This window comes from Trichosurus vulpecula, chromosome 1 (genome assembly GCF_011100635.1).
Source record: "Trichosurus vulpecula isolate mTriVul1 chromosome 1, mTriVul1.pri, whole genome shotgun sequence".
In the NCBI taxonomy this organism is placed as follows: domain Eukaryota; kingdom Metazoa; phylum Chordata; class Mammalia; order Diprotodontia; family Phalangeridae; genus Trichosurus; species Trichosurus vulpecula.
This window is the reverse complement of record NC_050573.1, coordinates 261,802,690-261,822,590: the sequence shown is the minus strand read 5'-3', so window position 1 is coordinate 261,822,590 and position 19,901 is coordinate 261,802,690. Positions and strand designations below refer to the sequence as shown.

The 19,901-nt window shown below is 43.2% G+C and overlaps 1 protein-coding gene across 1 annotated transcript in view; it reads left to right on the top strand.

The window, feature by feature from the left end:
• Positions 1–6,016, top strand: part of LOC118836691 (histone-lysine N-methyltransferase 2B-like) — an 84,193-nt gene extending 78,177 nt beyond the window's left edge. The window contains 7 exon segments of the mRNA XM_036743910.1: positions 985–1,310; positions 1,313–1,909; positions 1,911–3,357; positions 3,360–3,879; positions 4,680–4,798; positions 4,801–5,907; positions 5,910–6,016. Coding sequence (XP_036599805.1) covers positions 985–1,310; positions 1,313–1,909; positions 1,911–3,357; positions 3,360–3,879; positions 4,680–4,798; positions 4,801–5,907; positions 5,910–6,016 — 4,223 coding nt within the window.
• Positions 6,017–19,901: the final 13,885 nt, after the last annotated feature.

The window sequence follows — 19,901 nt, the reverse complement described above, 5'->3', positions numbered from 1 at the left end:
AAAAGGCAAAATAGAAATTGATATTAATTATACAGGCTAAGTTATTTTTAATGATATTTTATTTTTTCCAATTAGATGTCAAGACAATTTTTAGCATTCATTTTTGCCTGCATAGTCCTATGTTTATATTTTTTTACTCTACGTGTATAACTTGTTTCAGTCATTCTATTATATATATAATTATATATATGTATATACATATATACACATATATACATATACACGTTTATATATACACATATACATACATATACACGTTTATATATACACATATACATACATATACACGTTTATATATACACATATATATACATATACACGTTTATATATACACATATATATACATATACATGTTTATATATATATACATATATATATATATATATATATATATATATATATATATATATATATATATATATATATATATATATATATATATATATATATATATATATATATAGGCTAATCATTCCCCCACCCTAACTTCAATTTTTTTTGCAACCTAATTTTGTTTGTCTTTCTTAGAATGAACTCATTAATGGTTGACACTTGGTATCCTCAGACCCAAAGTTAATGATAGTCAAATTGTTCAATGAATTCATTTGTCTCCTGGAGAAATTCTTTACTAGAGTTTAAATTCACTCCCTCAAGCCTCACAGCCTTCAATTTCCTATTCCTGCCCATATTTATTCAAATGGTAAATAGTTGAGGAGCATCTCCAGGCTGACCAAGAGCCCTCAGCCTAGGGCAGGACAGGACACAGAAGGTTGAGAGTCTCATCCAGACCCAGGCTGAGTGTTTGAGGACGTCAGGTGGTTGTGATAAATTCTAGAGATGAGGCTGAAAATGGTTGCACTGGCCAGAAGCCAAGAGAATCAAACCCAGAGGGGAACACAGATAAGAGGGAAAAGGGTTTTTGACTGGGAGAAGGCAAGGGAGAACTTTGAGCTTTTCTTTCTATAGTACTATATTTTACTTAAGAATTAAGCTGCGGAGCAGCTCCAGGGAAGAACTGGGACAGCGAGTGGTCGGGAGATTGTAGTCTTTGCCCTGGCTGTACCCAGCTCTATGAGAAAGGAAACTTTTGCCCAATTTGTACATGCTGCTATGAGGATAACTACTATGAAAGCAAGATGATGCAGTGTGCACAGTGTGACCATTGGGTGCATGCCAAGTGCGAGGGCCTCTCAGATGAGGGCTACGAGATTTTGTCTGGCCTGCCAGACTCGGTGCTGTATACGTGTGGGCCATGTGCTGGGACAGCCCCTCCTCAGTGAAGAGAAGCCCTGGATAGCGCTCTCCGGGGAGGGGACTGCACCAGGTACTGCAAGGGTTACTGAGTGCCAAGGTGACTGGACCTCTGCTACAATGCACCCAGTGTGTACAGGATGGGGAGCAGTTGCACCGAGGACCCTGTGACCTCCGAGCTCTAAGCCAGCTCTTTGAAGATGGACACCACAGTTCTGTGCACAGCTTCATGGAGGATGTGGTCGGTATCCTGATGAGGCACATGGTGGAAGGGGAGGCTCCTGAGCACCGGGCTGTTGGGCAAGCCAAGGGGCTCTTACTGAAGCTACTAGAGTCTGCCTTCAGTTGGTTTGATGCCCACGATCCCATGTATTGTAGACGGAGTACCCGGCTGCCCAATGGAGTCCTGCCCAATGCAGTTCTGCCTCCATCTGCGGATCATATCTATGCCCAGTGGAGACAACAAGAGTCTGAGACCCCAGTATCTGGCCAGCCCCCTGGTGGAAGCACCACTCCAGCCACCGAGGCAAAGGAGCTAGCTTTGGATTCCCATCTAAAGGACCCTCGACAGTGTGCCCTCTGCCTCAAGTATGGAGATGCTGACTCCAAGGAGGCTGGAAGGCTCTTATACATTGGACAGAATGAGTGGACACACGTTAAATTGTGCCATCTGGTCAGCAGAAGTGTTTGAGGAGAACGACGGCTCCCTCAAGAACGTTCATGCAGCTGTGGCCCGAGGCCGGCAGATGAGGTGTGAACTCTGCCTGAAGCCTGGGGCCACTGTGGGCTGCTGCTTGTCCTCTTGCCTTAGCAACTTCCACTTCATGTGTGCCCGCACCAGCTGCTGTATCTTCCAGGATGACAAGAAGGTATTTTGCCAAAAACACAAGGACCTCCTGGATGGCTAGGAGATCGGGACTCCTGACGGCTTTGATGTTCTCCGCCGGGTCTATATTTATTTTGAGGGCATCAGTTTCAAGCAGAAGTTTTTGACAGGATTAGAGCCAGATGCCATCAATGTGCTCATTGGCTCTATCCGAATCGATTCCTTGGGGACGCTGTCTGACCTGTCTGACTGCGAGGGAAGGCTCTTTCCCATTGGCTACCAGTGCTCACGTCTGTACTGGAGCACAGTGGATGCCCGTCGGCGCTGCTGGTATCGGTGCCGGATCCTGGAGTATCGACCCCGGGGCTCTCGGGAGAAACCTGACCACATTGGGGCAGCAGAGGAAAACAGGACCATTGTGCATAGCCCCGTCCCTACTCCGGAGCTGCTTGGAGCCGAGTCCCCCCAACCAGGGCCTGACACAGTTTCCCTGGGTCCTGAGCGCTACTCCCCTGCCCAAAACACAGGCCCTTTACCCCCGCCTCCAGAGCAGAGCATCACCCCTTCCCCGGTTCCCCGATCTGTCTCAGGGGCTAGAATCAAAGTGCCCAACTACTCACCTTCCCGAAGGCCCCTGGGAGGTGTCTCCTGCTGGCCACTCCCCTCCCCTGGAAGTCCATCATCTCTGTCTCACCACATCCCAACAGTTGGTGATCCTGACTTCCCAGCTCCCCCAAGACGTTCCCGCCGTCCCAGCCCCCTGGCTTCCCGGCTGCCACCCCAATGGGCCTCTCCACCCTCCAGGCCCACTCCTCAGCTCAGGGTGCCCCCTCCTACCTCAGCCTTCGAGGCCCTCATGCCTACCTCAGGGGAGCTGGCTCCCCCTGGTCCAGCCTCCTCCCCACCCCCTCCTCCTGAGGACTTGTGCCCTGACTTTGAGGACATGGAGGTGGTGCCAGGGCTGAGCACGGCCGACTTGGACTTTGTGGCTAGCCTGCTTGGATCTGAAACCTTCCAGGAGGAGGAGATTGTGGCCGAGGGGGCTGGGGGAAGTAGCCAGGGGGGTCCTGGGGATAGTTCAGAGAAGGAGGCTGGCCCTGCTGCCCACTACATTCACTTCCCCCCAACTGTGGTGCCTAGGCCTGTCCTGCCACCTGGTCCCATACCTGGAACCCCCAGAATTGAACAGCTGGATGGAGTGGATGATGGCACGGACAGTGAAGCTGAGGCCGTCCAGCAGCCCTGGGGCCAGGAAGCCCCCCCTTCATGGCCAGGGGTGGGTGGGGTAGGGGGTGGGGGGGAGGAGGGGATGGGGCAAGGCCCCCTGAAGACCTTCCTTCGGAAATTGTGGAGTTTGTACTCAAGAACCTAGGTGGAGCTGGTGAGGGTGGGGCTGGCCCTGGTGAAGACCACCCTCTACCACCCCCTTCACTGGCTAATGGCAGCCAGGCCCCCCCAGCCCCACTCCCCACCCCAACTGATGCCCCCCAGACATTTGCCTGGCTTCCTGGGGCTTCTGGAGTTGGTGTGCTAAGCCTCAGTCCTGCCCCCGAACCCCCCAAAACTGCTGCCTCCAAGATCGTTCTTGTTAACAAACTGGGGCAGGTGTTAGTGAAAATGGCAGGGGAGAGTGAACCAGCCCCACCTCTGCCAAAACGGCCTCCACCAACCCCTCCTACTGCCACCCCAGCCTGGGGTCTCACACCTGGGCCCTTGTTGAGTGTGCTGCCTGTGGTGGGGGTGGTGCGCCCCCCACCTCCACCTCCCCCATCTCTGACCCTGGTGCTGAGCAATGGGGCGCTGTATTAGGAGGGCAGAGTTTATAATCTTAAAGAGGATCATATACATGTCTGAAAGGTTTGGAACCGCCGGATATAAGGAACTCTCAAAGTAGAAGGCAGAAGAATCAAAACATATATTTAGGCTCCACAGTAACCAACCCATGAACCAGCAACCCCATTTTGATATATTGATCAAAAGCTTCCAGGCCCAATAAGTACGCCTTGAAAGAGTAACCAGGAGGCTACAGAGAAGCATGATTGCGTAAAGCAAAATCATGCTTCCCCCTCTATGGTAAAAAAGATTACCCACTGGCCTGAAGTCCTTGTTCAGCTTCCTCCCGTAGGTCAGCTCTGCCACTGGCAGCTCCTGCTTCAGCTGTGGCTGTGGCTGTGGCTGTGGCTGTGGCTGTGGCTGTGACTGTGGTTGTAGCAGCCTCTGGCTCCAACGGAAGCTGTTTTTAACCATCCAGCTTCTGGGGGGTGTAAGGTACGCCCGGGAAAGCACAGGTTCTTTCAATCTGCTTAAGCAAGGTGAAGGAGTTGACCGGGAAAGCACAGGTTCTTTCGATCAGCTTAAGCAAGGTGAAGGGGTTGACCAGGAAAGCACAGGTTCTTTCGATCAGCTTAAGCAAGGTGAAGGGGTTGACCAGGAAAGCACAGGTTCTTTCCATCAGCTTAAGCAAGGGAAGCAAGGTGAAGGGGCCGACAAGCTTACTCCAGTCCAACATACAAACAGTATTCAGTTCAGGGGAAAAAGCCAAACTAGTCAAGGCCACTTGTTGACTAAGTGCTAAGGAGCCCATTTTTGGTTGCCAACACAGGCGTCCAGCCATTTGAGTCAAGAGGGTGTCGACCTTTGCTGGCGGCAGCCTCTCAGCACCCCCGCCAAAGCAAGGCCCCCCGCTGGATGGGGAGGGGGAGTCCCCCCAGAGTACCCCCAATCAGTGGGGACCTTGGGCAGTGGATTGAGCAGAGTAGGGATGAAAACACCCACTGTGGGGGGGGGGGGAGTCCTTGACCTGGATGCTCCTGGAGAACCTCGTGGGGGAGAAAGTCCCACGACCCTTCCTGATGGGGCCCCATTGCTACCGCTGCCGGACTGTGGCTTCCCCAAGGTCTCTGATGGCCACCCAGACCTGCTGTTTGAGCCCCAGTGGCACCAATACTCAGGTGAGGCATCCAATTCAGAGGATGATCTGCCATCCCCTGAAGACAAGGAGAACCAGGGTCCCAGGCGGGCAGGGCCCCACCTGCGCTTTGAGATCAGCAGTGAAGATGGCTTCAGTGTGGAAGCTGAGAGCCTGGAGGGGGTATGGCGGACCTTGACTGAGAAGGTCCAGGAGGCCCGGGGTCATGCCCGGCTCAGGCACCTCTCCTTCAGTGGGATGAGTGGTGCACGGCTCTTGGGGATCCACCATGATGCTGTGATCTTCCTGGCCGAGCAGCTGCCAGGGACCCAGCGCTGCCACCACGACAAGTTCCAATACCACCAGCAGGGGGAGGGGCAAGAAGAGCCTCCCCTGAACCCTCACGGTGCCGCCCAGGCAGAAGTCTACCTCCGGAAATGCACCTTCGACCTGTTCAACTTCCTGGCATCCCAGCATCTAGTGCTGCCTCAGGTGGCTGCCTGTGACGAGGAGGAGGATGAGGGGAAGCTCGGGTCCACCAGGCGCACCACCAGTTTGGAACTGCCCATGGTCATGCACTTCCGTCACCATAAGAAGACATCCAAAGAGGCTGTGGGGGTCTACAGATCAGCCATCCATGGCCAAGGCTTGTTTTGTAAACGCAACATCGACACAGGGGAGATGGTCATCGAGTACTCCAGCATAGTCATCCTCTCAATGCTCACAGACAAGCAAGAAAAGTACTACGATGGGAAGGGCATCGGGTGGTACATGTTCCGAATGGATGACTTTGACGTGGTGGATGCCACCATGCATGGCAATGCGGCGCGTTTCATCAACCACTCTTGTGAGCCCAACTGCTTCTCTAGGGTGATCCACGTGGAGGGCCAGAAGCACATCGTGATCTTCCCTCTCCGCCGCATCCTCGGGGGGAGGTACTCACCTATGACTACAAGCTCCCCATCGAGGATGCCAGCAACAAGCTGCCCTGAAACTGTGGGGCCAAGTGCTGCCGCCCCTTCCTCAACTGACCCCCAAGCTGTGGGCCCCTGACCTGGCCCTGAGGGGACCCCATCCACGTACCTTACCGTCTTATCTCCCCCCTCCCCAACCTCCGCACGCGTCCCCAGGGAGCCCTGCCTGCCCTCTTCCAGTTACCACCTGCCTGCAGGGTCCAGGATGTAGATATTTTGTACAAAGGTTTCTAAATCCCTTGTTTTCTATGCACTTTTTTATAAAGTCCGTCAATGTTTGGGGAAAAAAAAAAAAGAATTGTTTCCTTAAGTGGAAATCTCCAAAGGCCCATTCAGCTGGTTTTTGACCCCTAAAAGATCTTTTGTTATTTAGGTCATAAAGTCATTTGGGCCTTTGTAGTGTGAATCCTATACTCACAGGGCCTACCCAGCTATGAATATGCTGACATAGTGCTGAAATACAAAAAATAACATATTCTGTTCATTGAAGTCAGAACCAAAACATTTATTCAAATGCCAGAAAGCCAAATCCATCATGGCAACAAAGAAATTTATACACATTAGCCTTCCCTCTGTAGGTGCTTCCCACAAACCAAGCTCCCTTATGCAAAATGCTCCCCTCTCACCCACACTAGCTCGTGCTCTCTCTGCCTTCTTTCTCTCTCCCCAAGCTGCAGCATCTATTGAGATACTCGTATGATTTCCTTTGGCTTTTTTTCATATTAAGATTTTTTTTTTTCATTTTTAGTTTACAACACTCAGTTCCAGATGCTTTTGAGTTAGAAATTTTCTTCCCTTCCCTCCCCTCTCCCCTCTCCCCTCCCCCTCCCAAGACGGCGTGGAATCCTATATATCTTCAACATATACCTTCATATTAAACTTAGTTACACAATAGTAAAGTTGTAAAGAAGAATTATGACCAATGGAATGAATCATGAGAAAGAAGGAAAAAAACCAAAAGAGAGAGAGAGACAGCAAATAGTTTGCCTCAATGTGCATTCAAACTCCATAGTTCTTTCTCTGGATGTTGAAAGCTCTTTCCAGCATGAGTCCTTTGGAGCTGTCTTTGAACCTTGTATTGCTGAGAAGAGCCAAGTCTATCAAAGTTTTTCATCACAGAATCAATATATCTGTGGTTGTGTACAATGTTCTCCTGGTTCTGCTCCCCTCACTCAGCAACATATCATTTTGGTCTTTGCAGGTTATTATGAAGTCCGTATCTTCACCATTTCTTAGAGGACAGTAGTATTCCATTATATTCATATACCACAACTTGTTTAGTCATTCCCGAATTAATGGGAATCCCCTTGATTTCCAATTCTTTGCCACCACAAAAAGAGCTGCTATAAATATTTTTGTACATATGGGTCCATTTCCCACTTGTGTGATCTCCTCGGGATACATCCCCAGAAATGATATTACTGGGTTGAATGGTATGCACATTTTTATAGCCCTTTACACATAGTTCCAAATTGCTCTCCAGAATGGATGGATCAGTTCACAACTCCACCAGCAATGTAACAGTGTTCCAATTTTCCCACATCCTCTCCAGCATTTATAACTTTCCTGTTTGTCATGTTAGCCAATCTGACAGGAGAGATGTGGTACCTAAGAGTTGTTTTGATTTGCTTTTCTCTAATCAGTAGTGATTTTGAGCATTTTTTCATATGCCTATAGATACCTTTAATTTCTTCCTCTGAAAACTGCCTGTTCAAAACCTTTGACCATTTCTCAATTGGGGAATGACCTGTATTCCTATAACTTTGGCTCAGTTCTCTCTATATTTTAGAGAGGAGTCCTTTATCAGAGACACTGGTTGTAAAGATTTTCTCCCAATTTTCTGTTTCCCTCCTAATCTTTGTTGCATTGGCTTTTTTTTATACAAAACTTTTCAATTTAACAAAATCAAAATTTTCCATTTTGCATTTTGCAATGCTCTCTATCTCTTGTGTCATGAGTTCTTCCCCTTCCCATAAATCTGATAGGTAAACTATTCCTTGCTCTCCCAAATTGCTTAGTATCAGCCTTTATTCCTAAATCATGAACTCATTTTGACTTTATTTTGGCATATGGTGTAAGATATTGGTCTATGCCCAGTTTATGCCCTAGCATTTGACAATTTTCCCAGCAGTTTTTATGAAATAGTGAATTCTTAGCCAAGAAGCTGGATTCTTTGGGTTTATCAAAGAATACATTGTAATAATTGCTGACTACTGCATCTTGTGTACCTGAGCTATTTCACTGATCCATCATTCTATTTCTTAGCCAGTACCACGTAGTTTTGATGACTGCTGCTTTATAGTACAGTTTAATATCTGGTGTGGCTAGGCCACCTTCCCTAGCATTTCTTTTCATTAATTCCCTAGATATTCTGGACCTCTTATTCTTCCAGATGAATTTTGTTATTATTTTATCCAGCTCTGTAAATCAATTTTTTGGTAGTTTGATTGGTATGGTACCTATATTAGCTCAGCCTAACCATGAGAACTATGGTTTTTTCCATATATATATATATATATATATATATATATATATATATATGACTTTATTTGTATGAAAAGTGTTTCATAATTGTGTTCATACAGGCCCTGGGTTTGTCTTGGCAGGTCGACTCTCAAATGTTTTATAGTGTCTACGGTAACTTTAAATGGAATTTCTATTTCTTTCTCTTGCTATTGGGCTTTGTTAGTAATATGCTGAGGATTTATGTGGGTTTATTTTATATCTTGCAACTTTGCTAAAGTCATTTATTATTTCAAATAATTTTTTTTCCTTTATTCTCTAGGAATTTCTAAGTAAATCATCATATCATCTGCAAAGAGTGATAACTTAGTTTCTTCTTTGCCTATCCTAATTCCTTCAATTTTTTGTGCATCTCTTATTGCTACAGCTAACACTTCAAGTACCACATTGAATAATAGGGGTGATAATGGACATCCTTCTTCCACCTTTAGTCTTATTGGGAATGCATCTAGATGCTCCTGTGGCCACAGACTCTGTGCTGGTTTGTCCCATAGCTCCAACAGACTCCTGTCCTGGGCTGAGAGGCCTGGCCCTCAATCGCTTCTGCCCAGGGCCTGCTCCCATTCCCGAGTTTCACTCTCCCTGAGAGTAAATATATCGATATTCAATAGAGCAGTTGATCTATACATTTCTTTCTCCATTTTAGCTCTTTCTGGTATAGGTATCAGCACCATATTGGTATCATAAGAGGATTTTTGTTGGACTCTTTTTCACTTACTTTTGTTCAAGTGGTTTATATAATATTGAAATTAATTGTTCTTTAATTGCTCATTAGAATTCACTTGTGAACTCATCTGGCCCTAAGGATTTTTTTTTAGGGATTTCATTAATGGCTTATTCAATTTCTTTTTCTATAAAGAGGTTATTTAGGCATTCTATTTCCTGATCTGCTAATCCAGGTAATTTATATTTTTATAAATATTCATTGATTTTTCTCAGATTATCAGAATTATTTACATATAGTTGGGGAAAGAATATCCTAATGATTGCTTTAATTTTTTCTTCATTCTTGGTGATTTTTACTCCTTTAATTAATGATACTGGATATTTCATTTTCTCTTTTTTTTTAAATCAAATTAACTATTGGGTTCCCTCTTTATTGGTGTTTTTTTAATAAAAGCATGTCCTAGTTGTATTTATTAGCTCAATAGTTTTCTCTCACTCAATTTTATTATTTCCCCCTTTGGTTTTCAGGATTTTCATATTGGTGCTCAATTGGAAATTTTTAATTTGTTCATTTTCTAGGTCTTTTTTTTTAGTTACACGTCCAATTCATTGATCTGTTCTTTCTCTATTTTGTTGATGTAAGAATCTAAAGCAATAAAATTTCCTTAAGTTCTGCTTTGGCTGTATTCAATAAATTTTTGTGTGTTGTCTCATTATTGTCATTCTTTTTAATGAAATTAATTATTCTTTCTATCATTTGTTCTTTGACCCCCTTATTCTTTAGGATTAGGTTATTTAGTTTCCAATTGATTTCAATCTATCTTTTCACTGCCCTTTATTGAATGTAATTTTAAATGTATTATGAACTTTAAAAAATACATTTAATGTTTCTGCCTTTCTACATTTAATTTTGAGGTTTTTATGGCCTAACATGTGGTGAGTCTTTGTGTCAGTGAGGTGTGATGCTGAAGTAAAAGTATATTCCTTACTGTTACCATTCAGTTTTTTTTCCAAAGGTCTGTCATATCTAACTTTTCTAATAGTCTATTCACCTCCTTAGTTTCTTGTTTGTTTTTGGTTGGATTTATCAGTTTCTGGGAGGTAACAGTTGAGGTTCCCCACTAATATAGTTTTGCTGTCAATTTCTTCCTCTAACTCACTTAACATCTCCTTTAAGAATTTTAATGCTATACTACTTGATGTGTATACATTTAGTATTGTTATATTTGTATTGTATATGTATTATATATGTTACATTTTAGCAAGATGTAGTTTCCTTCCTTATGTCTTTTAATTAGGTCCATTTTTGTTTTTGTTTTCTCTGAGATCAGGATTACTACCCCTGATATTTATTTTAACTTCAGCTGAAACATAATAGATTCTTCTCCAGACACTTATCTTACCCTATGTGTGTCTCTCTGCTTCAGGTGTTTCTTGTAAACAACATATTGTAGGATTCTAGTTTTTGATCAACTCTGCTATCTACTTCCATTGTATGGGAGAGTTCATCCCATTCACATTCACAGTTATGATTACTAAGTGTGTGTTTCCCTCTGTCTTGTTTTTCCTCCTGTTCATCTTCTCTCTCTCCCCTCAACAGCGTTTTGCTTCTGTCTACCACCTACCACAGTGTGTTCTCTTCTGTCAGTCTCAACCCCCTTTATGTAATCTCCTCCCCTCCTACTTTGCTGTCAGACCAGACAGATTTCTATATTCAACTTGTGTTGAATGAGCCAGTTCTCATGAGAGTAAGGTTGAATTGATGCCCATCACCCACCCTCTAATGTTTCCCTCCAATGTAAATGGTTTTTTACACCTCTTCCTATGAAATAATTTATCCCATTCTACGTCTCCCTTCCTTCTTCACCCATTGTACTCTGCTTTCTCATCCTTTATGTTTTATGCCATTCCCTCATATACACCTCATACCTACACCTTCTGTCTATGTATATTCCTTTTAGTTGTACTATTAGTGGTACATTTTTTGAGAATTACAAGAATCATTTTCCCATTTAGGGATGTAAACCATTCAGCTTCATTGAATCCCTAATGTATTCGTTTCCTTTTTTTTTTCTTTCTTTAGGCTTCTCAGGCTTTGATATCAGAGATCAAATTTTTGTTCAATTCTGGTCTTCTCCACATGAAAGTTTGAAATCATTCTATTTCATTAAATAGCCATTTTTCCATTAAAGTATTATACTTAGTTTCACTGGGCAAGTGATTCTTCATTGTCTTAGCTCCTTTGACTTCTAAAATATCCTATTCCATGACCTTTGATCCTTTGATGTTGCAGCTGTTAATTCCTGTGTAATTCTGATTGTGGCCATCCAAAATTTGAATTGTTTCTTCCTGGCCACTTGCACTATTTTTTTTCTTTGACCTGATAGTTCCATAATTTTGCTATGGGTGTTTTTATTTTGGGATCTCTTTCCTGAGATGATTGGTGGGTTCTTTCAATGCCTATTTTGCCCTCTGCTGCCAGAACATCAAGACAGTTTTCCTTGATAATTTCTTGAAAGATACTTTCCAGTTCCTCCTTTTGATTATGGCTTTCAGTTGGTCCAATGATTATGACATTGTCTCTCCTCAACCTATTTCCCAGGTCTGTTGTTTTTCCAATGGGGCATTATATATTTTCTTCTTTTTTTCCTTCTATTGAATTTGTTCTATTGATTCTTAATTTCTCATAGAGTCATTAGCTTCCATTTGTCTAATTACAACTTTTAAGGAGTTGGTTTCCTATGTTAGCTTTCCCACTTTTTCCCATTTGCCTAATTCTTCTTTTTAAGGAATTGTTTTCCTTTTCCCAGCTGTTGGCTCTTTTTTCATAATTCTCTTGCTGCACTCTCATTTCTTTTCCCAATTTTCTTCTACTTCCCTATATGATTTGAAGCTCTTTTTGAGCACTTCCTTGAGTTGTTTCTGAGCTTGAAATCACTTCCTATTTTTCTTTGGGGCTTTGTCAATAGATATTTTGACATTGCTGTCCTCCTCTGAGTATCTGTCTTGGTCTTCCCTATCACCATATTAACTTTCCATGATCAGATTCTTTTTGTTGCTTTTTGCACAATTTTTTGAGGGGAGGGAATTTTTCCTTTCTTTTAAATTTGAGCTCTGCTCCCTGAGTGGAAGAATGCCTGTCTCCAGCTTCATGTGCTAAGGCCTGCAGGTCCTGGCTGTTTACAAGGTGCGACACTGATGTTGCCTTGAGGTCCATGGGGGGTCTTCATGCCTGGTGCTGCACTGAGGGATTGGGAAGGGCTGTGGCTGGTGCTACTGTCAGCCATAGGGGTCTGGCAGCTCTCCTGTTGCTAACCAGGAGTCCTAATGTATGTGATTGGCATGTGCTGCTGCTGGTGGGATGCATCTGTTTTTTTCCTGGAACTATACTGCTTCATGGGAAGGTCTGGGAGATGGTGGCTATCTGTTTTCATAGGGCTATGTTGAAGCACTTGGTGATTCTCAGAGCTAGAGTTTGCCAGTTCCCCTGACTATGCTGAGACTCATGATGGTCTTAGTGTTGATGTTTGACTGCTCTACCACTGTGGCTCAGGATCTCCTGTTTCTTTGCTGAGGTGGGGTTTCCTCCTGGCTAACTGGATCACTTCCTGTCCTGGTCTACTCTCCAATTTTACCTGAGTGAGACAGACGTTTCCTGACAACCTTCCAAGTTTCTTGAGCTAAAAAATTGTTTTATCCCTTCTTTTTTGCTAATTCTCTGGTTCCAGGATTTGTTTTGTGTAGCCACTCAAATTTTATGGTTGTTTGGCTGTGAATATTGGAGAATAAAAGTAATTTTCTGCTTCTTCTGCCATCTAGGCTCCCCGAAGTTACCTGTGAAAGTATGGAAAACATATTTCCATATTGGTTGGTTGTTGTCCTTCATTCTCAAAGAGGAACAAAATGACATCACTATGCTAGAGTCACATTTCAATATATCTGACTGTGGCTGATCAAATAGTCCATGCGAATATTGGGGTGGATATTCTAAATCTGTGCATCCTGCATTTCCTGGCAGGTGATCTTCAGAATCTTCCTAAGACAATTCAAATGGAAGCAATTCAGTTTCCTGGCATGGTGCTGGTAGACTGTCCAGGTTTCACGGGCATACAACAATTAGGTCAGCACAATGGCTCTGTAGTCCTTCAGTTTAGTAATCAGTCTAATTGCTCTTCTCTCCCATGCTTTCATTCAGAGCCTCCCTGACACTGAGCTAGCTCTGGCAATGCGTGCATCAACCTCATTATCAATGTGTTCATCCCTGGAAAGTATATTACCAAGGTAAGTGAACTTATCCACAGCATTCAAAACTTCTCCACTTGCAGTAACTGATGGTTCCACATATGGATGGTGTGGTGGTGGTTGATGGAGCACCTGTGTTTTCTTGGTGTTAATTGTTAGGCCAAAATTAGCATAAGCAAAGGAGAATTGATTGACCCATACTTTGTTGTATCTCAGCCTCAGAGGCTGTACTGAGTGCATAATCATCTACAAAGAGAAAATTATGCACCAACACTCCCTCCACTTTGATCTTGGCTTTTAGCCTTTTCAAATTAAATAATTTACCATCAGTGCAGTAGATGACCTTGATGCCATGTTCATCCTCATTGAAAGCATTTGACAATATGGCTGAAAACATCATGTTAAAAAGCATGGGAGCAAGCACAAATCCTTGTCTCACTCCATTGGTGACTGGGAAGGCACAAGAGCATTTTGCATTATACCCAGGCAAGCATGCCATCATAAATTGACATACAATGCGGATGAACTTCTCTGGGCAAACAAATTAGACACTGTTTTCCATAAGCCCTCACAACTAACAACTAACAACTATCAAAGGCCTTGGTGAGATCTAGAAACATTGTGTACAGACCTCTGTTATTCTCCTGGCACTTCTCCTGGAGTTGTCGGGCAGCAAACACCATATCAACTGTTCCTCAGCCCTTTTTGAAGCCACTCTGGCTCTCAGGTAGATGACTGTCTTCCAGGTGAAGGATCAGCCTTTTAGGGAGTACCCTGGAAAGAATCTTGCCAGCAATGACTAACAGAGAGACTCCCCTATCTATGTAATTTACCTTTATAGAGATGGAAAATAGAGGCATCTTTGAACTCCTGAGGGATAACCTCCTCTTGCCATATAACCTTGAAAATTTCAGCTTTTGTATGAGCAATGGACCCCCTATCTTGTAAATCTCAGCTGGAATAGAATCAGCACCAGATGCTTGGCCACAGGAAAGGAGCCTAATGGTATTCAAAACCTCTTTTTCAGGAAGAGCCAAGATAGTGGGGTAAAAACAGTGGATCTTACTGGATCTCTCTCATGAATTCTGTCAGATACCTCTAAAAAGTGAATCTGAGCAGATTTGAGAAAGTTAGAAGGCATAAGCAGACTGAGTAAGGCAAATTTCCAAGCCATGAGAGTCTGCAGGGTCACAGCACACATCTGTAGTCTGGGAGAGCAACCAGCACACGGAAATGCACCAGACCACACAAAAGCAGGAGCACCTACAGAACCCAGCCGGCAAACCTGGCCAGGAGAACCCTTGGTGCCAAAAAGTGGTGGCAATCTTCAGGCCTCTCAGCCCAGGGCCGGAGACTGTCAGAGATATGAGAGGTAGCAGCACAGTGCCTGCAGCCATGTGAGCAACTGTTCCTGAGGATTGCAGCCCACAGTCTAAAGGAATGACATTCAACTTGTTGAACTCCTGGGAGACATGATGACCAGATAACATGGCTCTCATCTATCCCTTCCTCACCCAGATAATACTCCCTTGGGAGAAAGCCTGAAATAGAAGAGCCAGAAGTGCGGCTTCAGTAGCCAAATAATAGGAGTTCATAAGCCTCAGAGGGTTGGAGCCAGAAAGGGTCAACACCAGGACCCAGAGGTGCCTTCACACAGCCAGGGGGAGTGGCAGACAGCAGCTCAAACAACTGCTGAGACCACTCATGCTGTAGCACAGCCCTACAGGAAGAGGAGACTTCCAGCAACCAGACCACCACTCCCCCACACCTCACATAGTGATCCCCCTGGGAAACTCAGAAAGACCTCACTGGGCCTTGATTCTTAGCACACACCAGCCACCTCCAACTCAGCACCAGGTGAGCAGCCTCTACCTGACAAATCCAGAAGCCATAGCACAGAAAGTCAGTAACCAAGCCCCGAGTTCCCACCAAAAGAAGCTTGAGAAAGAGCTCCCTAAGCCCCAGAAGCAGAGATATACATTAGAAGCCAGGAAAAAAGTAACCAACATGAAGAAGCAATAAAGAAAACTGAGGAGTATTGATTCTTTTTGTGGAGAAAGGGAAGATCAAAATACCAATTCAGAAGCGGACAGCATTGACACTGTATCCAAATCCGAAACCTCAAAAGGGAATATGAACTGGTCTCAAGCCCAAAAAGCATTCCTCAAAGAGCTGAAGGAAGATTTTAAAAACTAAATTAGAGAGGTAAAAGAAAAAAAATGGAAAAAAATCACTGACGAGATAAAATGTTTAAAAAGAAAAATTAACAAAATCGTTAAGGAGGTTCATAGTCTAATTGGAGAGAGCAAAGCCCTGAAAAGTAAAATTAACCAAATGAGAAGGAGAAACAGAAGCTAAATGAAGAAAAACATTTGTTAAAAATTAGAATGGGGCAAGGAGAAGCTAATGACTATGATGCATCATGAATCAGTCAAACAAAATCTAAAGAATGAAAAAAATAGAAGAAAAAATGCTGAGTGAGCAGAGCAGAACCAGGAGATCATTATACAGAGACTTACACAGTCTTTGTAAGGGCTAATTTTAATATACTTAACTCCACTCATCAATACAAGGTTCAAAGACAGCTCCAAAACACTCATGATGTAAAAAGTTATGCATATCCAGCAAAAGAATTATAGAGTCTGAATGCACATTGAGGCAAATGATTTGCTCTTTTTTCCCTTCTTTTTGGTTTTGTTTCTCCTCTCTCATGATTCATTCCATTGGTTATAAGTCTTCTTTAATACTGGACTGTTATCTAAATAAATTCAATGTGAAGGTAAATGTAGAACCTGTATTAGATTACATGTGGTCTGGGGGAGAGAGGGAAGGAGAGGGAGGGAGGGAAAATTTGGAACCGCAAAACCTGTGGAATTAAATGTTATAAACTAAAAATTAAAAAAAATACATTTAAAATAAAACCTCTTCTTCAGGTGGAGCTTCAGCTAGGGAGGGACTGACTTCAACCTGAGGTAAACAGTCAGTGCCCTCAGCATTGATTGGTGATAGTCTGTTGAGAACCCTATGGAAGTGTTCAGCCTTTCTTTTTAGGATTATGAATTTATCACTAATTAATGTGGCTCCATCAGCATTCAGCAGTTGAGATGCACCATAGGTCTTTGGCCCTTAAATAGCCTTCAGGGCATCATAAAAGCACTTTGGATTATTACCATTTGATTATTACTATCATCTGCTTTCTTACTGAGCCAGGAATCCTGCAACTTTATAAGCTTTGCTTGTACTTTACTTTTGATGAACTTAAATGCTGCCTTCTTAGAGATGGATGAGCTATCCTGCTGGTTAACCCTGTGGAGTTCCCATTTTTCATATATCAGCTTCTGAATTTCCCCATCATTTTCACCAAACCAGTCTTGGTGTTTGTAGGTGTTCTGACCCACATGAGCAAATGCCATACTATATACAAATCTCTGAAAGCCCCCATTACTTTTCTCCTCCACTGTTGCCAACTATGTGTCTTCTCCAGTAGTCGTTTTGCCTCAGAGGTGCCACTTTTGTTGAATATGAATATTTATCTTGGAAGGTTAGTCTATGATCAGTCCAGCACTCTGCGTCAGACATTGCCTTCGTCACTCTCACATCCTGTCTGTCTCCTTTCCTTACAATCACATAGTCTATTAAATGTCAATATTTGCTGCAAGGGTGCATCCATGAAGTTTTTTTGCATTTAGGCAAATGGAAGACAGTGTTGGTGATGATGTCAGGAGCTGCACAAGTCTTCAGTAGTAACTGACCATTGCTGTGGCTGTTTCCAATTCCATTCCTCCCTAGGATTTCCTGCCAAGTTTGGTTGTCTGAGCATTAAAATCAAACAGAGTTATAAGCTTTTCCTCATTTGGCACATTGATGATAAGGGTCTCCAGGTCTTAATAAAATTTTTCTTTGACCTCATCAGTGTTCATCATGGTGGGAACACGGGCACTGATGATGGTGGCACGACATTTTCCTGCAAGTAGTAGTCATATTGTCATGAACCTGTTGTTCACTCCTTTTGGCAGGCATACAACCTTATTAACTAGATTAGTTTTGATTGTAAAATCTACACCAGCTTCATGGTGCTCTCCTGCACTGTGGCCACTCCAGAAAAACATGTATCCAGCTCCAACTTCAGTAAGCTGGCCTTCATTTGCCAGCCTTGTTTCACTGAGGGCTGCTATTCAGATGCAATATCTGCTTAATTCTCTTACACCAAGAGTTGTTCATCATTTAGGTCGAATGGACTTTGTGTTGTCTATAAGTGTGCACATATCCCATGTGCCCATGGTAAGTGGAATCTTCTTTGCAGACATTTTTGTACATATTTTGTGTGTTTCAACCACAGAGTGGGATTCCCTGCCTGCCGCAGTAATCAGGCCAGGGTTTGGTAAGTAGACAATTTTTAGGGCACCTTTTCTAGCTCCTTCCTCACACCAGAAAGTGAGCACTGAGATCCTTAAAATGCTGCTCAGATACACAAGGGTTTGCCGAATCCCACTATTGCTTCCACCGAGAAAGGATCCAATGGCCTTTGCCACCTGTATGCAGGACTGTGACTACAGCTCCTAATGGATCCACACCTGCTGCTTAGTCACTTGCCTATTGACACAGGACTTTGAGATGGGTATAAAAATAAAATAATATAAGTGGTGTCTTTTGATTCATGTGTAAATTGGATTTAAGTGAGGCAGAGTTGTATGAAGTTGTCGGCCTCACTCTCTCCTCCAGAGTCATCACAGTCCAGTGGCAGGACAGAATCAAGACAAGTGGTGATGGCCCAAGATGCAGTGGATAATCTTGGCATCCTTGATGTCTAACCAAGCTCTACTCACTCCACAGTGCCTGCTTCAACTGACTTCATGGCTGTTGGAACAAATCGGTCTCATCCTCCTGTTCCACCACGGGAAATCTTCACATGCTTAGGATAGACACCCCCCTAACTCACCAGTGAGTTTAACACCCCTTCGTTACCCTCAACCTGGGTTAGCCCATCTGCCAAAACAGTTTACCATGGTGTGGCTACTGTGCATGCTACAGCTTTTTGGAACCACAGGTGAGAATTGGGTGGAACAGGTGGACACCAAATGTGAAAAGCAGCCCTAAAAAGGGCAGTCATCACACCACAGGTGCCAATCCTCCCTGAACATACCCTATACTCCTTGGCTCCCAGAGGTTACATGTGAAATGATGCAAAACATATTTCCATATTAAACATGTTGTAAAAGAAAGCACAAATGAAATAAAATAATAGAAAGAGAGTAAAAACACCATGCTTCAAACTCCACTCATAATTCTTCTCTAGCATTTTTCATAATGGATCTTTTAGAATTTTCTTGGGTTATTGTCTTTCTCAGAGTAGCTAAGTCTTTTACAATTAATTGTCCTAATAATATTGGTCTTGCCATGTACAATATCCTCCTGGTTCTGCTCACTTCACTTTGCATGGGTTCATATAAGTCTTCCCAAGTTTTTTTTTTTTTTTTCCGAAACCATCTTGCTCACCATTTCTTATAGCATAATAGTGTTCTGTCACAATAGCACACCACAAGTTGTTCAGTCATCTCATAATTCATTTGTATCCCTTTAATTTTCAATCCTTTGACACTACAGAGAGAATATGCACACACAAACACACACACACACACACACACACACACACACACATGCTTTTCTTTTTTACAAATAGATCCTTTTTCCTTTTCTTTGATCTAGGTATACAGAACTAGTAGTGCTACCACCTTGTCAAAGGGTATGCAGAGTTTTATAGCCCTTTGGGCATAGTTCCAAATTTTTCTCCAGAATGGTTTGACTAGTTTACAACTCCACCAATAATGCATTAGTATCTCAATTTTTCCATATCTCCTTTAGCACTTGTCATTTTCCTTTTCTGTCATGCTAGCCAATATAAAAGGTTTGAGGTGGTATATCAGAGTTGTTTTAATGTGCATTTCTCTAATCATTAGTGATTTAGAGCATTTTTTATTTGACTTATATCGCTAGTTTTAATTTCTTCTGAAAACTAACTGTTCATATTCTTTGATCACTTATCAACTAGAGAATGGTTTTTATTTTTATGAATTTGGCCTTTATCAGAGATATTTTCTTGTAAAATTTTCCCCAGTTTCCTGTTTTCCTTCTAATTTTGACTTGATTAGTTTTATTTTCGCTGTGCACATGGGCTCTGCAATGACCACACTACATTTTAGAACTCCGCTTCTTCACAAAGGAGCAAAACAATGCAGTTACAAAATAACGAGCCAAACAGAAAGATTTTTGAGGCTCAGAGCTGCTTGATATAGCAGTGTTCCTTTGCAAGTGAACTCTAGATGAATTTGGAGAAGTCTATAGCTGCCAGAAAGCATAGAACTGTCCTTTTCCAGCTCAAGGGCAACCTTGAGAAGCAATGAAGACTAGAGACCATGTTCAGAACTTTCTAAACATCCTGTCTCTTGGCTTATTGTATCTACAGATGTTTTCTTTAACCCTCAATCCCCACCTGAAAACCTCTAGAAACTAT